Source organism: Sceloporus undulatus, chromosome 6 (assembly GCF_019175285.1).
Source record: "Sceloporus undulatus isolate JIND9_A2432 ecotype Alabama chromosome 6, SceUnd_v1.1, whole genome shotgun sequence".
NCBI lineage: Eukaryota > Metazoa > Chordata > Lepidosauria > Squamata > Phrynosomatidae > Sceloporus > Sceloporus undulatus.
This window is the reverse complement of record NC_056527.1, coordinates 115,086,822-115,104,073: the sequence shown is the minus strand read 5'-3', so window position 1 is coordinate 115,104,073 and position 17,252 is coordinate 115,086,822. Positions and strand designations below refer to the sequence as shown.

The 17,252-nt window shown below is 42.6% G+C and overlaps 1 protein-coding gene across 2 annotated transcripts in view; it reads right to left on the bottom strand.

The window, feature by feature from the left end:
* Nucleotides 1–17,252, bottom strand: part of CARMIL3 (capping protein regulator and myosin 1 linker 3) — a 66,719-nt gene that overhangs the window by 24,485 nt on the left and 24,982 nt on the right. For both annotated transcript variants that reach the window (XM_042476877.1, XM_042476878.1), the window contains exons 3-15: nt 13,033–13,083; nt 11,963–12,022; nt 11,519–11,640; nt 9,394–9,491; nt 8,469–8,539; nt 7,148–7,221; nt 6,010–6,085; nt 4,299–4,387; nt 2,988–3,082; nt 2,785–2,871; nt 2,263–2,372; nt 589–666; nt 340–416 (exon numbers count right to left, since the gene is read on the bottom strand). In XM_042476877.1, the coding sequence (XP_042332811.1) occupies nt 340–416; nt 589–666; nt 2,263–2,372; nt 2,785–2,871; nt 2,988–3,082; nt 4,299–4,387; nt 6,010–6,085; nt 7,148–7,221; nt 8,469–8,539; nt 9,394–9,491; nt 11,519–11,640; nt 11,963–12,022; nt 13,033–13,083 (1,088 nt within the window). The remainder of the gene's footprint in view (nt 1–339; nt 417–588; nt 667–2,262; nt 2,373–2,784; nt 2,872–2,987; nt 3,083–4,298; nt 4,388–6,009; nt 6,086–7,147; nt 7,222–8,468; nt 8,540–9,393; nt 9,492–11,518; nt 11,641–11,962; nt 12,023–13,032; nt 13,084–17,252) is intronic.

Sequence of the window (17,252 nt, the reverse complement as noted above, 5' to 3'; positions counted from 1 at the left end):
AGCCCCATTGTCCCTACTGGTGGTGCATGCATGCAGCTGCACAATGGGACCTTATTGTCCCTAATGGCAGTGCAACCGCATGCATGCACTACCACTATGGAAAACGGGGGGTTGCCATCCGAGGGTGCCCAAATCCAAGGATGACAAGTCTGTGGATACCAAAGGCTGATTGTACTCAAATTCATAAATAATCAAATATACAAAAGTCAAAGCTGCAAATGTGGAGGGCTGACTATAAACATCTCCCGCCTCCTCCTTGTCCTGAGTGTTGAAAAGTGGGCCCAGATGCAGGGCCTCTGGGAAAGAGAGGATGAGATACCAAAGAATCCAGTTCCTTACCGATGGGAGAAGGTGTTTCGTGCGAGGTTGAGGTAGCTAAGCCGTGGGCAACAGCCATGCAGCAGTGCCCCGAACAGCTATAGGGACAAGACAGAAAGACAGACAGGCCCAGGCCCAAAAGTGAATGTTTCTCCCAGTTGCCAAACCTGGTACAGCTTTCCTGCACTGGTCCCCCAGAATGTAATCTTCTGCTTTCAAAGCCCATCCCATCCCACCCATCCCAAGAGTCTGGCCCTCTGAAAACCTTACTGCATCCACTGCACAGTCGGTGGAAGATAAGTCCAGGTGAACCAGTGCATTTGGCTGGGCCAGGAATGAATAGAAACCCTGCAGGAGAGAAAGGAGAAAGGAAGGGATGAACAGATAGAGCAGGCCATAGAAAAAATGGTGATGGCACCCAGCCAGGAGAGAGAAGGTCATTCTGGTACAAAATCTTCTTTCCAGAAGGCCTTCGATCTTACAGCCATTAAGTAACATACTGTTAATGATCTGCATGCTTTGAAATTGTAAACAAGTTCTCCTCTGAAGTTAAAAAACCCCACAGATTGTAATAGTGAGAGGAGGAGAAAGACAAAAGTTTGTCTGATGACTGCTACCTCTCACCCCAAGCACAGACATTGAATTAAATGCTATATGATAAATCAAGACTCATGTAAACCACACTGAATAAATAGGATTGCTCTGATCAGGGCTAGGGGTTGAATTTAGGCCAAGGGAGGAATAATGTGGCCCTAAAGGGCTTTTCATGGGCACCCAGCTTGCCTGTTTAGACCCTCACTCCTAAGTCTTTGCTTTAACAAACCAATGGGAGAAATACCCCCAAAATGGTAAACCGTCATTCCAATAGGCTGCCAAGAACAGTGCTTTACCTTAAAAGAACCCCCCAATCCTCCCCAAAAAGTAAAAAAAAAGGGCAAAAATACCCCACAAAAAACCTTAAAGGTGAAAAAATGTGTCCCACCACATCTGTGAGGCAAAAATAGATCCCACAAACATTTGTGGCTACTTGCACTTAATTTAGGTCCCTGCCAATAAAATGCTGTTATTATAAAATAATAATTATACAAGATGTCAGGGTGTACTGTACAATTAATAATCTTTGAGTAAAACTATTTAAGGTTAGTTACTAGTGGTTGGCATCTCACTTTTATATTGTTACAGAAGGAACAGTGAAGCATTTCAACTCCTGACTTGTAGGATTCCCAGTCCTCAGTCCCCTAGATCCTTTTCTCTGGTCCTCAGGGGAAGGGTTAGGAATCCCAGGATAAGAACACAGCCTTATAAAGTGAGCATTTTCCCCCTTCATTAGTTAGAATTTCCTATGTATTTTTTTAATTTAATGGTTTATTTTGTAAGCCATTGTTGATATCCCACAAGGTCCTCTCCAGGTCTCTGGTTCTGGCCCCAAAATCCTAAGGCCTGGAATAGTCCTGACCTAACAACCCTATTCACTAGTAATGTAGCACTGCTTCTTGTTGTTGTGCACCTTCAAGTCGTTTTCAGCTTGACCGCAAGGTGGATTTCTATCATGATCCTATCATGAGGTTTTCTTGACAAGATTTGTTTAGAGACAATCTGTTATTTGCCTTCCCCTGAGGCTGAGAGAGTGTGACTTGCCCAAAGTCACTCAGTGGGTTTCATGACTGAGTGGGGATCTGAACCCTGGTCATTTAATAAAATGAAATTAAAAATGCCTGGGTAAAGCTTCTGCTCATCTCCCTGTGTAGCAAGAAAGGCTACACACGAATCCAAATTCTAACATTGAATGTTCTTGTCCATGGTTGCCCTCTTTTCTTTCCTGGCTAGCAGGGTCTCTTGGGCTATTTTAAACAATGGGGTGAACTGCTGTCACAAGACTTTTGCAAGCTAAGAAAGCCACAACTTCGTAATGGCAGCTCTTTGCAGGGCAGCGGGTTCACTCACATTTGCTTCATCCGTTCCCAGCAGACCTGGATTCTTGCTTAAGTCAAGATGGCGGAGGGAGCTGGTGAACGCTGGGTTGGCACCGAATGTCTGGCACAGAACAGCAAGTCCTGGGGAAAAGGAAGATAAACCTTTCACCAAAAGTCCTTTCAGTGATCCTTTAAAACATTTTGGTCTAAATCCAATCTAAAGAAGACTAACGGAATCAATGGGAACTTTGTAAAATCAACATTTAGGTAAGTTCAATTCATTCAATGGGTTTACTCTAGCTGGGATGAGCAATTGGATTTAAGCATTGATTTCCAGATGCAATCTGACCTTGGAAGCTAAGAGGGTCAGCAAGCCCAGTTTGCAGAAGCAAGAAATAAATATGGACAGCTCCCAAAAGAATGGAACAAAGGGTTATGTAGGTGACAAGGAGCAGCAAAACCCAAGGAATTAAATAATGAGAACTTTATTAGAGAATGGGAACCGTTTATTAGACCAATGTGGAGAGTCCTGGAGAGAGAGAACTAGATATACCTTTAGGAGTGATGCTGGTCTTGGAAAGGCAGAGTTTGCTGAGGCCTTTAGGAAAACACAAAAGCTGCTGGCTCAAGGCAATGAGACCTGTGCAGGGGGCAGAGAGGGAAAATTGATTCAAGAGCAAGCATCTAAGCATTCCTTTCCCACAACCGCCATCACACCTGATGTAGGGTTATCTGGGCCAAGATGCCAGACCTCACCTTTGTCCTCCAGTGGATTGTGGGAGAGCGTGAGGGCATGGAGAGCCGTGTTCAGGTTCTCAGACAAAACACAGGCCAGTTTCAGGGCAAACTCTCTGCACAAAAGGAGAAAGGAAAAAAGAGACAGAGAAAAACAAGACAGTGTCAGTAGAAAGAAAGTCTGCTTTGAGAACCCATTTTCCAGGAAAGCTAAGAGTATATATACACTACATAATTACAAGGTGTTTGATAATACTTTAACTCCTGTGAAATCCTGGGATTTGCAGCCCTATGAGATAATGCCTCTGAAAAGTTTGACTTGTTATCCAAAGAGATCTTAGTTGCAACAAGCCAATTTCGTAATTCGTTTTCTCAAATAAAACCCTAGTTGGGATTATATGTCAGACAACCTACAAATGGGATTAACCACTGTGTGTCAGGTTACAGATTCCATTATGTGCAATACCCTTCCCTCTGAAATTTAATACACTCCAACAATTTTTAGAATTAGACACTGTAGAAAATATACCAGTGAAGGAAGGGTCCTCTGTATACTCCAACCTACTATTTATTTTGTGGACAATGTAAATATTGTATTTTCACATTGTACATTAGATTATATTATTCTGCATTATTCTTCCAAAACAAATATTTGTAAATAAATAAATAAATACTCTGATAGAAAGCATTCTTCTTGAATTTATTTCACTGAACTACTCCCTTAGAGCAAGGCAGACAGGCATTTCATATTCAGAATATTTAAATAATACTCCTAAAGCACATTGCAGTTATATCTTTGTCACAAGCTTGTTTTGGTTTCTCCGTCATACACCTGCTGAATAACCATTTTAATAAATAAATACAGTTTATTGTGAACACAGTCACAATACCCAAAAAGTGTGAAGTAAAATACCATAAAAGAGCTGATAAAGGGAGCAGTGTGAAAATACACAGGAGCAATAAACTAACTAATCTAACCTGAAGGCTATAACTTTAAACACTGCCCATTTTGGTGGGCCTTTAACAGTGGATTATGGTGAGACTAATGAGAAGTCATTTTTCTGAGTTTATTGTTGCACAATGTGGACACCATCATCAAAAGACCCTCTTTCTTCTTCCCACAAATCTTTAGGATTGTTTGAAAGGTCTCAGAAGATGACTTAAGTGGCTATCTGGAGAATTTAAAACTTAAAAAGGGGGTACAAAACACAAACATGTTTGCGTGGGCTTCTCTTGAGATTCGTGGCACAGCTTGGAGGGAAATCTGAGGCAAGTGCGCCTGAGAGAGAATGCAAAGGAAAATGGGAATTTCAAAGTCTCGGCAAGCCTCACGTTTTTAACCCTGCATTGTCCAGCATCAGCTCCTCCAGGTGATGAGACTTGCTCACCGTGTGCAGAACCTGCTCCGCTACTTCAGACCCCTAAGGAGAGAAGAAACACAGGCAGAGAGAGGTGTGAGGAAAAGACCCAGGTGATCAGGGACAGAAAGGAGCTTCAACCAGGGCTGTGACCAGGTGCTGCAACACTTAGGGAGGCCTCCTCCACCTCTCTGTAGCTGTGTGCCCAAGAGCCAAATAACATATCCTCCCACTGTCCTCATGGTAACCAGTCCAGATGTTGCAGGTCCCATTCCCCGGCTCTAGTGCAAACTGTCCTGAAGATTTATGGCTAGTTCAGCACCAAACCCACGTTATACAATGGACTCTTAGTATCTTAGGCTCCAAACAGATGGGCGCTATAATGCACCCTCATCATGTGCGAGGGACGGCGCTTCCAGACGCCCTTCACCCCTCACACGTGATGAGAGCGTCAAAATGGCGGCACCCTGTACAGATGGGCGCCACCATTTTGACGTGATGGACGCTTAGCGTCCACATGTCGTGGCGCCATTATGATGCTGTGAGTGCGCCACAGGCGCACTGCAGCATCATAATCACGCTGCAAGAAGAACCCGCTTTTTGTGGGTTCTTTTTTCTCTGCGGGGAAGTCCCGCGGTCTGGAGGCTGCGACTTCCCCACGGAGCAAAGCAAGGCACCGGGAGACCATCCTTTTTGGATGGTCTGTCCCGTGCCTATGTTTGGTTCCAGGATCCTCCATGGACACCAGACTCCATGGATGCTCAAATTCCATTGAATACAATGGTACTGTAAAATGCTGTCCTTTCTATAAAATAGCAAAATCAAGGCCTGCTTTTTGGAATTTATATATTTTAAACTTATTTTCAAGCCATGGATGCTAGAATCTGTGGATAAAAAAAAAATCTATGGATATGGAAAGCCAACTGTACCACCCTTAACACTGATTTTTTTTTAAAATTACCTTTTACTCCAGTTCTTCCCAGAAAACAACATACTTTGTGCAACTGTAATTAATGACTAATGACATCACCATGAATGGCATCACTGTCCTGGAAAAGGAGGACATCTGGTCACCCTGGCTGTGAGAATCTATACCTGTTCTTTCCATGTTATTTCTGCCTGTTGTACCAAATTTTCTGTCAAAGTAATGCCCAGGAATACACCTGCTTTGAATGGAAGTGATTTAACAGATTATAGGCTATCAGTATGGTATAAATTACAGTACAAGTTAAAGTTTATTAATATAATAATAATAATATGTTTTATTTATATACCGCTATTCCAAAGATCATAGCGGTGAACAGCAAGTAAGCTAATTAGCAAGTAAGCTAATTTGCCCCCAACAGTCTGGGTACTCATTTTAGCAACCTCCTCGGAAGGATGCAAGCCTGGTGCGTGTGAAGCTGTTTTCCCCCAGTTGTTGTGTATTTTACTTTAGCCCAGTTGTCCTATAATATATGTATTTCCTCTTTTTATAATTTTTATTAATTTTTGTAAATTCAATTTATTTATTCCCTTTTCTATGCTGGCTTTGTGCTGTAATACATCAAATCAATCAATCATCTGAGGTATATCTATATTAACATGAGCTTTTCTGGGGTAGAGGCTAGATTGGGTCCCTTGGCTAGACAAAGGGGACATCTAGCCAAGGTCTCAGACTGCATGCACAAATGGGGGAGACCTACCAGCCGCAAGTCCTTGCAGTAAAGTTTGGTGAACCATTGGTTATAGGCCAAAGCAGCCACAATCAGTGCTAGGTCCCTAAAGAGGAGGAGGAAAAAAAAAAGAAGGAAGGAGGATTAGAAACCAGAGGATTTTCTGACTACAACAGTCTGTTTCCGCAATGTTCTCCCCTTCTTTAACCACATGCCCTGGGGTCCAAGATCTAATCTGCACTGCAGAAATAATGCAGTCTGATACCACTTTAACTGCCATGGCTCAATGCTATGGGATTCTGGCATCTGTAGTTCTGCGAGCTATTCAGACTTCCCTATCTGAGAGCTCTGGTGCCACAACAATCTACAAATCCCAGGATTCCATAGCATTGAGCCATGACAGTTAAAACTGTGTCCAACTGCATTATTTCTGCAGTGCAGATTAGGCCTTAGAAAGAGGAGGTAGCTGGAAAGAAGATGGGGCAAATATGAAATTAGGAAGGGGCAGGGAAGAGAAACATGGGGCAGAGGATAAGGCCTTTCCCAACCTGCACCCTCCCCCTGTGTGTTAGACTTCAACTCCTATCACTCCAGTTAGTAGGGCCAATGGGAGCAGCAGTACAATACATCTGGGAGGTGCTGGGGTAGAGCTCCTATAAAGAAATATGGAAGTATGGGGTTTTATTTTATTTTTGTCCACAAAGGGCTACAAATGGACCCAGAGAATAATAATACTTTGCAAATTCTTGGACCTTAAAATTTCTCACATGTATTGGCATCAGCCTTGCCACAGTTAGAATTATTAGGCTCAAATTCCAAACAAGGGCTGATGGAGAAAAGCATGCTTACAAGGGTGCATCTACAGTATAGAAATAATGCAGTTTGGCACCATCATCTTAAGTGGTGTAGCTCCATTCTATGAAATCCTGGAATTTGTAGTTTTACAAGGTCTTTAGCCTTTTCTCAGTGGCAAAACTACAGACCACAGGATTCTGTAGTGTGGAGCTATGGAAGTTAAAGTGGTGTCAAATTGCATTATTTCTACAATATAGATGCACCCTAAGTATCTAGTGAGCTTATGGCAGTCTGAAGGTTGATTGATTATTTAACTAGAAGTCTTTTGATTTATGGGGTAGAACTGAACTAAGTTCAGGTAGCGTCTTCTCACCGGCTTTCCAAGTGACAGAAATCCAGCAGGTTAAATTCCCGGTTGTCTTCTGAATGGTAAATTGTGTCAACATCCTGAAGTAAGAGAAAGCACAAAAGAAAGCTTGAATTGATTGGTTTGTTGTAGTTTCAAATGTAATACATTCCACTCCCAGAGACTTAGGACAACATTTACAGTCTTCTCCCTAATCTTTCCCCGCTGCACTACAACCCTGTGAGGTAGACTGGACTGACAGGTAACGACTAGTACAACAAGGTCACTCCGACGGACGGGACAAGAAAATGTTCGCCAGAAAACTAAAGCTTGGAAAAGTGATTTTTTAAAAAAAAATTATGAATCCCCAGAATCCTCCTCAAATGGCCATGATGACGATGGGTTTCAAAGAACAGGGACCCTTACACACTATATTTTAACTGCCATAGCAAACATCCTATGGAGCCCCGGGCTTCACATTTTATGGAGGTATACTTAGAATTTGAAGCCAGGGAGCTGTAGTGCCCTACCAGACTACAAACCCAGAATCCCATAGGCTACTGCCATGCTGGTAAAGTGGAATCATAGTACTATTTGTTTTTGTTGCATGCCTTCAACACATATCCCAACCCTAAGTCATGGGATGTTCTGGGGCTGAGAGTGTGTGATTCATTCATGGTAATGTCTGCATGGGCCAGGATATTCCAAAGGCAGCTTGGAGTATCCTAGCCCTGAAACCTCCCAAACCTCCCCCATTATCTGGGGTCCTCTGTTGTGATGCCAGACAGCTATTCTTATGGCCACATCATTCTGTCACCTGATGAGTTGCTCGTTCCTGAGGTCAAGCTGCATATCTGATTTCAGAGTGAGTGACTTGCAGTGGCACCAATGGCACTGGGCAGCTAAACAGGATGCATTTTAAACAGCTGCCTGGCATTGGAACGGAGGTCTCAGGATATTCTGGGAAGATCTGGAGCAAATAGAGTTTTTGAAGCCTGCTTTCAGAGGGGTATGCTCCAGGTTTGGCGCAGAATGGGTCAAACATCAGCCGGATTGTTTGCATCGGACTCAAGGATTGGGCCCTGCATTGTCTGGATTCCTTGCTGAGATGACAAGGAAAAGGAAAAGGCCAGTTTGTTTGGTCCCTGCAGACAGGGCCCTAGTGGGTTTTCATGGCTGAGTAGGGAACTGAACCCTGGTTTCTAGAATTGTGGTCCAACACTTGAATCACTACACCAAGCTGGCCCTCTACTGCTATTTATGCAGTGTGAAAGGGCCCAACGCTTCCCTACCTCACAAAGCCAGCTTGTGCAAATCACCTTTCATGCTTCTTACCCTGTGAACTTACCCACTGTACCTCTTCACGGCACGAGTGCCCATTGTAGTCGCAAAGGGCTGCATACGTTTCAGAAAACCCACCTGAAGAGAAGCAAACAGAGTTCTGCTATGGTTGAGCCTGCCTTCAGAGGGAAGCCTCTGATAGGTATCTTGCTCACAAAGGTAAGGTGAGGTAGACAACCTGGACTGCATCCATTTCAGCACAGCTATCCTCACACAAATGCAAGCTTTCATATGCAAAGCATTTAGAGAACTACCACATTAAGGGGAAATGCTTAGATTAGAACCCCTCTCCTAAAAAAAATTATTTTTCTACTCCTAGAGGCCTCCAGATATGGTGGTTTTGTGTCACAACAAAGTGATGCAACCCCTGCATTCTCCCCAAAATGAAAATGAAATAAAATTTGGAATGGACCTCTGATGGTGGCTTCATTTTTAATGATGCATGCTTGGACCTGTTATGACCGGTGGTAGATCCTGGAGGCAAAACTACAGTAATTGTCCCCCCACTCGAGTTGGTCAAAGTTCTGGTCTAGGAGTAGTTTACCATTGTGTACCAACCCCCCGCCCCCCCAAAAAACAACTATCCCTGCCAAGCTCAGTTTGTGAGCCTTTAAGGCCATTTGACTGCTGGCACTGGAGACAGAACATAGGGTTAAGTGGACCTTCAGTCTTGATCCAGGAAAGCAATTTGTATATCCTTCTGAGAACTCTTCCGGGATTCAGGTCAGTGGGTTAAGTGGATAATGCAGTAGCTGTAATTAAAATTTCATACAATCTCCTATGAATGAAGACTACGCTGGCTGACTATCTGGAACATGACCAACACAAAACCGTCTGACAAACTGGAGACCTCGATGGATGTGAAAGGCGTCACTTTCTGCTCTTTCTACTCTTCTGTTAATCATGGCTCCCAATCCCCCTTCCTTTCTCACCGCAAATGCTGTGGGTGGTGGAGTTGGAGCTTTCGGAGTTGGGGGACATATCCCGCGGGGTCTCAGGGGTCTCCACAGTCCCATGGCGGATCAGACAGCTGCATGGGAGACGGGGCAGAAAGAAGAAATTGCCATTAAGGGTGGAGCTTTCAGGTTCTTTCAAAGCTTGGAAAAAATAATATTAAGTACCAACTATAACTTCCAGAATCCACCCTGACCCTGAGCTGAGGGATTCTGAGAGTTCTAGTTAAATGTAACAGAGATGGGAAGCTTGTGACTCTGCAAATATTGTTGGATTACAACTCCCAGTGTCCTCTACCATTCCTAGAATCTCCCAGACTGCATGGTCTACCTCTGGAGCTTGCTGTGCAAAAAGCAACTTTCTCATGCCCTGGTATCTCAATTGTAAAAACCCTATTGCATTTTGCTTTGGGAATTTAGCCCAGTCTAAGACCAGAACTACCAAGAAGAACTATGGTGATTTTTGACTCCAGCCTTTTTCTGTCTCTATAATAATTACATCCATCAGAACAGTCACCCACACCACCCACAGTCAAGCTGCCCAGTTTCCACAATCTCATGGCTCTCATTTGCTGCTAAAATTGCCAACTGACCAGACAATGACTCAGCCTACTCTTCCACCTTTAAGAGATGTATGTCCAGAAATCAGGAATGGAACTCAAGAGTTGGAAGGTGGGTTGAACTCATGACTCAGTGGAGGATTTCCAGCTAAAACATCCCCAGCAAGTAACTGTCAGGCATCTATTTGAAGATGTCCAGAGGAGACCCCACCACCTCTCTAGAGAATTGGTTGTTGAACTGCTCTTACTGTCAAGACATTCCTTCTAATATGCAACTGAAACCTACTCTCCTGTAACTTCAAACCATTAGACCTGGTCCTATGCTCTGAGGCACCAGAGAACAGACTCGCCCCCTCCTCTCTGTGACAAGTATTTAGACAGTGCAATCATGTAATCTCTCATGGGTTATTCACACTGCAAAAATAATCCAGGATGTATCTGGGCTAAATCTCTGTTGTTCACACGCATCCCGAATGCACCCGATTAAGTTTTTTTGGGAGGAGGGCTGCCAAAACCCCCACTTAATCCAAGATAATCGATATTGGGTTCCCCCCAAGTTTTTTAAAAAGATCCACATTGTCGGTATGCAAATAGACCTGAATAAACCAGGGATAAAACGCTGCATGCCTTGAACATGTTCTGAATGCATTTGCATGGTTGACTCCATCTTTATTCAAATGCTTGCACGTATGAGCAACTGAACTTGCAGAGATGCACACTGATGCAGTTCCATAGTGTGAATAACAAATGCAGAATGTGTGACTGAGATGATTCATACTGTCGCACTAAAAAAAACCAGTGTCTGAATGACCACTCAGTCTTCTCTTCATCAAGCTGAACATCCCAGCTCCATCAATCTTTCCTCACACATTTTGTTCTCCATACCTCTTATCATCCTTGTTCCTCTTCTCCAAACCTGTTCTGACATCATCATCATCATCATTATAATAATAATAATAAGATTTTTGTATCCTGTCCTTTTTCCAAAACTGGGACTCAAGAGCAGCTTACAATATTAAAAGAAAAAACAAAACAGTACAATTACTTGTACAATGACTTGTCTATATCCTTCTTAAAATGAGGTATCCAAGATGCTGATAAACACTGACATAGACTGTATTTGCACTACAAAAATAATGCAGTTTGACATGTTGGGATGGGATGGGCCTTCATTTGAGTAGCTGCTGCAGGAGTGATGCCTATTTTATTGTTTTAATGTGTAGTCATATCTGTCTGTCTGTCTATCTGTCCATCCATCCATCCATAATAGATACACAGACATGCACATTGTGTACATACTTAGTCTACTGCTATCACTGAAGGGAATTTGTCTTTCCCAGGCTGTATCTACACTGCAGAGTTAATGCAGTTCGATGCCAGTTTGACTTTACCTCTCATAGTTTAATGCTATGGGAATTCTGGGATTTGTAATTTTGAACAGTAAGGCTGTTGTTAAGGCCATAGCTGTGGTAGACATCTGAAATATCAGCAGTCCCATCACATGCATCCAGTCCTCCCAATGCTGCTACCATGTGCATACTCACACAGAAGCCGGGCTTGGAAAGATTTTGGCTAAGGCAGTGTTGACGTGTCTCGTGACCTGGTCGGCACTTTCTGGGTTGGGGAATTTGAAGCTGTAGTTTGCTTTCTCTGTTTCTACCAGGATCTGTAACAAAGATTCATCTTACATTAACACAATATTTATTTATTAGCTTATTATTTTGAATGCATAAACTATTCTTCATCCACAATTATGGTGAGCAAGTTCTGAGCATCCCCACTGAGCTCTGACAACTGTTGGCTAACCTTGGGACATTCTCGCTCTTTCTGGCCAACCTCACAGAATTGTTGTGAAGACACAGTAAGGAGCGTGAAAGCCATGCCCACCACCTTGTGTTCATTGGAGGAAAGGCAGAATATAAACACAACAAGTGGGCAGCATTTTGGATATAGTAGGTGGGCCCTTTGCCAGAGACCTAGCCTCTCACCTGGTTGTGATTTAGTGCATTTAATGCTCGGATCTCCAGGACGTTGAAAGAGCATTCAACCTGTGTAGTAAGAGGGAGAGGAGAGAAAGCAGTCAAACTAGATTTCAAGGTAATGGGACCTATCTCTTTGAGGTTTCTACCTCCAATGAAATAAAACTTTTCAGGGACTGCATTTAACATGTTTTACTTAAGCAGCACCTAAACGTTTTCAAATGCAACAACAGAGACTTCTTGAGAAATTCAATGTTCTCTGACTTGTAAAGAGGTAGGTAGTCTTGCAAAGTTCAAGGCAACATGGATCTCAAAGGCAATACCTTTTATTTTATTTCCTGGACTTTCAGACTCTTTGTCCCTCCATATCCCTCCATACCATCTTAACAGAGAACAATGACAATGTACGCCTGTGACTAACATTGGCTGCATCCACACTGCAGAAATAATCAAGTTTGACACCAGTTTAACTGCCATTTTTCAGTGCTATGGAATCCTGAGATTTGTAGCTTTGTAAGGTATTTAGCCTTGTCTGTCAAAGAGCTCTGATGCCACAACAAACTACGGTTCCCCGAATCCCATAGCACTGACCCATGGCAGTTAAAGTGGTGTCAAACTGGATTATTTCTGCAGTGTGGATGCATCCATTGCCATTTCCCCCCTCTCTCCTATATTATTTTTAACACCTTTGTTTCATGATGAAGCCATTAGAGCTTCAAAAGCTTGCATCATGCATGTTGTGCATTTTGTTTGGCCCAATAAAGGTACTGCTGTATTGTGTGTTTCAGATGTTATTAGATCTCTTAGTGAGAGGGTTGCTAGACTGAAAACTGGAGGGGGCTCCCGTGCCCTTAAGGTTTGTGCAGAAGATAAAATTTCAGCAGGTGTGGTTTGTCATGCATGCAGGTAACAAGCACCACTTGCTGAAAGTTTCCCCTCTACACAACCATTAAAGGTACAGGAGCTCTCTCCAGCTTTCACTCTGGCAGCCTTACTTGGTGAGCTGCCCACCGAAGGTTGGCAAAGGAACTGAACCCCATGCCCTTCCAAACACCTCACTTCTCCTTTCTTCCACTCACCTTGGCTGGCACCTTAAGCGCAAAGAGATAGATCCTCCAAGTGGTGAGAACCTGTTGGAAAATAGGGAAAACATCAAATATATTAATGAGGTGAAGTGAACAGAAGGAAAAAGATGGGTCTGTTTGTTTCTCCTAGTCAAGAGCTATAAACAGTGGATGTGGGTAGCTAATGGCAGTTGAGCGGGGAATCTGTTCTGGGCTTTAGTTTGAAAAGAGCTACCCAAGGTGATGAATCCTATTGGCTTTGTTTCCTATGGACTTTACCACACAGGAGAAATAGGGCAAAATCTGGGTTTAAATAGCTGATTATCCCGTGCAAAACATGATATTACATTTAAGATTTTCACACGACGTTGCTATTAAAGAGGCAATAAATCCCAAATATGGTTTGTTGCTGTTTATTGTTTCTTTATTGCCTCTTTAATAGTGATGTGTCTGAAAATCTTAATTGCGATATTGCATTTTGCCCAGGATAATCAGCTGTTTAAACCCCCGATTTTCCCCATGTGATAAAGTCCTATCTCCAGTCATCATGAAATACATTTTGTGACCTCAATTCAGTTACTTTTTCACAGCCTTACCTACCTCACAGGAGTGTTGTAAGGATGAAACAGATGAAAGAGAATCTTAGGCCAATTTGCCCTGAAAGTCGCTTAAAAATTAAATGTTTAAAAAAATATTTAAGACTAAACTAAATAAATGGATGGATAAACAAGGCAACTGAGTTATTGATTTTGACAACTCTGTCAAAAAATGGATTGCAGAATATTTTCTTTAAGAAGTATGACTGTTGGTTAATTGGTATATACTGCCCAAAATTTGTTTCTAAACATGATGTAAGTGGAAGATTTATTTTATTTTTTTGTAAGCCTTTTTGTACAGTATCAGGTGCTTATAGTTCCTGGTTTTGCTTTCCTTTTCATAAGAATGGGTGCCTTATGTCTGTTAGACAGTAGGGAGAACGTCTGCGCATGAGAAAAAATAATGTTCTGTTGTACTAACTTTGATGCTTACTGCTGTTTTTATTGGGTAGCTTTTGTCTGCTTCTCATAAACTTGCAACCAAAAAAGTTACTAATAGTTCAGGGGTTCCTTATGATTCAGGACCTTTTAACTCAATTTGTAAATAAATAAATGAATAAATAAATGGAAATTCAATTTGTAATTATTTTCCAAATATAGCAAAACAATAATGTCATGTCAAACCAAGTTATATATAATGCATTTTATGTTCCTAAAGTAACCAAATGGTTGTCAATCTTTAAATGGTGTTACTATTGGCATTTTTCAATTTTCCTGAAAATTTCTGGTTTCCTTCTGGAAAGAAGAGAAAAGGGAAAATTCAGTTTTCCTCCCATTGTTTCAAAATATGTGGAAATTTTATATCTTTAACTGGGAGAGAAGGCTATGAATTGTGTGAGACATAAGAGCAGTGGTGGACAAATGCAGAAGATGCAAGAAAAGCCTGGGATCTAGCTTGGGGTGCAAATGTTCTATTATTATTATTATTATTATTATTATTATTATTATTATTATTATTATTATTATTATTATTATTATTATTATTATTATTATCATTATCATTATTATTATTATTATTATTAAAGGATGCATGAGCTTGAAGGACTTGAGGAGCCACAAAACAGTGTTAGTTTGTACCTAGACCAGGGGTAGGCAACCTGCGGCCCGCGGGCCGGATGCGGCCCGGCGAGGCCTTGGGACCGGCCCCAGCCCAGTCCTGCCGCCGATTGCCGCCGGGGCCTTTGGCGTCTCATGCAAGTGGCATGGTGGGGCAATTGTCTATAGAAGCCTCAGAAACATGCATTTATCTTAACATTTTTTTAAAAATCAGCAAATTTTTTCACGTGTCCTCCATTTTTTATTTTAAAAGTGCCCTCCATTTGAAAATTTTGTCCTACATTTGTCCCGGTTTATTTATTTAATTAATTTTTTAAAAATTATTTAATTATTTGTTTTTTGGCTTCGGCCCCCCAGTTGTCTGAGGGACAGCAACCCGGCCCCCGGCTCAAAAGGGTTGCCTACCCCTGACCTAGACCATGGGATGCAATTCACCCTCCTCCCTTTACATAGGAAAATGGGAGGAATGATAAATGATCTAGTTGGAGAGGCTGCTGTGAAGAACGATGAATTATTGATATCAAACTATCTATCTCTTTCTCTCTCTCTTTTGCTTCTTCTCTAGAATCATGCCAAGATCACGCTGAGGACTCGAGAGAGAGAGATGAGGAAAGGTGTCATTGTGTGGCAATGGGTGTGGGAAAGCCTTACTAGGAAGGCCACAATGGGGGCTTCTAAACCTTTGTCAATGGCAACATAAAAGATGATAATTCAATAGTTAAAGCATCTCTCCCCATATCTGTTGGCTCAACAGCCTGAATGCCCAATTCACATCATCGCCCATCATGCTTGACATTAGGAAGGGAAGCAGTTTGAAGAAAACTTCGAAAAGTGAAGTCGAAGGATTTCATGGCTGGCATCCATAGTTTTTTGTGGGTTTTTCAGGCTATGAGGCCGTGTTCTAGAAGAATTTATTCCTGATGTTTCACCAGCATCTGTGGCTGGCATCTTCAGAGAAAGCTGGCATGGGAGAGAGTGGGGCATGCCAGCATTCCCTGAGAATGCCAGCCACAGCTGCTGGCAAGACGTCAGGAATAAACTCTTCTAGAACACAGCACCATAGCCCAAAAAACCCACAAAAAAAAAACTTTGAGAAAGTGACTTTTAGGGACTACAGTTCCCAGTATCCAAACAAAAAAAGGAGGAAAAGGCCTTTCCAAGCTCCCTGGATGTCTACCTACAGAAACTTTTCATTTTAGGAATCATGGGAAATGCCACACCTTTCATAGCCAATAGTTTAAATCAACCCAGAGAAGCCCTACAAAATGGCTTCTCACTCCCAGTCCATTTTCCTAATTTTGATTCCCTGCCTTGGAATCAAATCTGATCTGCTTCCAGCTTGTCCCAGTTTCCAAAACCTTGCCTTCCACCCACAGCTATTTCTATCTCTCTGACTATATTCTACTTTCCTATCAAACCACTCTCCTGCCTGCAACTCCTGTTACGAAACTGTGAAGTGAATCATCCCAATCCCCCTTTTCTCAAACTAGCCTAACCTGGTGCACCCTACCCTTTCAACCTCCTCCTCAAATAACTCCATCTCAATTTACTTCCATTCTATTCCCAGCCATTTCCAAATCCTTCTTGGGTCCTTCTGTTTCACCTGGCATGACTTTCCCCCAGTTATCCTAATTTGGCAGGGAGAGTCGCACTTATCATCCTGATTCTTCAGCTGGTTTTTAAGTGTCCCAGTTTCTTTCTCTTCCTCCCACTTTCCCCCTTTCTTCTCAGCAAACTATAATTGCCGCAAACTGAGCTTAAAGTGCAAAAGTACTTTGCATTCAATTAACACAGTAAGGAGGAAAGGAGAGGATAGAGGACCTTCCTTGCAGACTCAGGCCAAGGAAAGCCACTGCAGCCACTTGTGTGTTCTTCCTCCTGAATGATTTTTGCCATTTTAACCACACAGATGTTGCTTGGCCACGTGTGTCTTGATTTTGATCTGTTAAATATCGGAGACTAGGCCCTCTCCCCAGCTCAACCTTTCCCTTGCCTGCTCCTGCCCACGACCTACAATTCTGCTGCCAATAGCAAATTTGCAGACTCTGACCTAATTTAGCAGAAGAGGATCTGAGAGCTGGCGCTGTGATTGAAAAGGGATATTGCTCCCAAGTATGCAGTTATAAGGACAGGGGAAGCTATGTCCCCCTGCATTTCAGGATTCCCCTCCACTTAACAGCCAACAATCTGAGCAGCAGACTCCATGATCAGGCAGAGCAATGTAGTGGTTAGACCAGGAATGGACAAAGTGCAGACCTACGGCTACTAAGGCTGTTTTTTTTACAGCCACTGACCCTTCCAGACCCACTCACCCCCCTTCTTTCTTAGCCAAAACCAGGAAGAATTGTCTCACTTGGAAACCTGCTGCAAGAGTAGCAATTCACCTGCTAAAAGGGGCCACAGTGTGCTATTTGTTGTTGTTGTTTTCAACCTGTGCAGCGTGTGGAGTGACCCTTGGACCCACTTCATCAGTCTTTGGGCCCACTGTGTTTGCCTACCTCTGATGCAGAGAGACTGATGAGAAGTCTGAGCTGTTACTGCAGGACTTGTGGGCTTCCGTTTCAGAGTGATGTGGGTTTATGA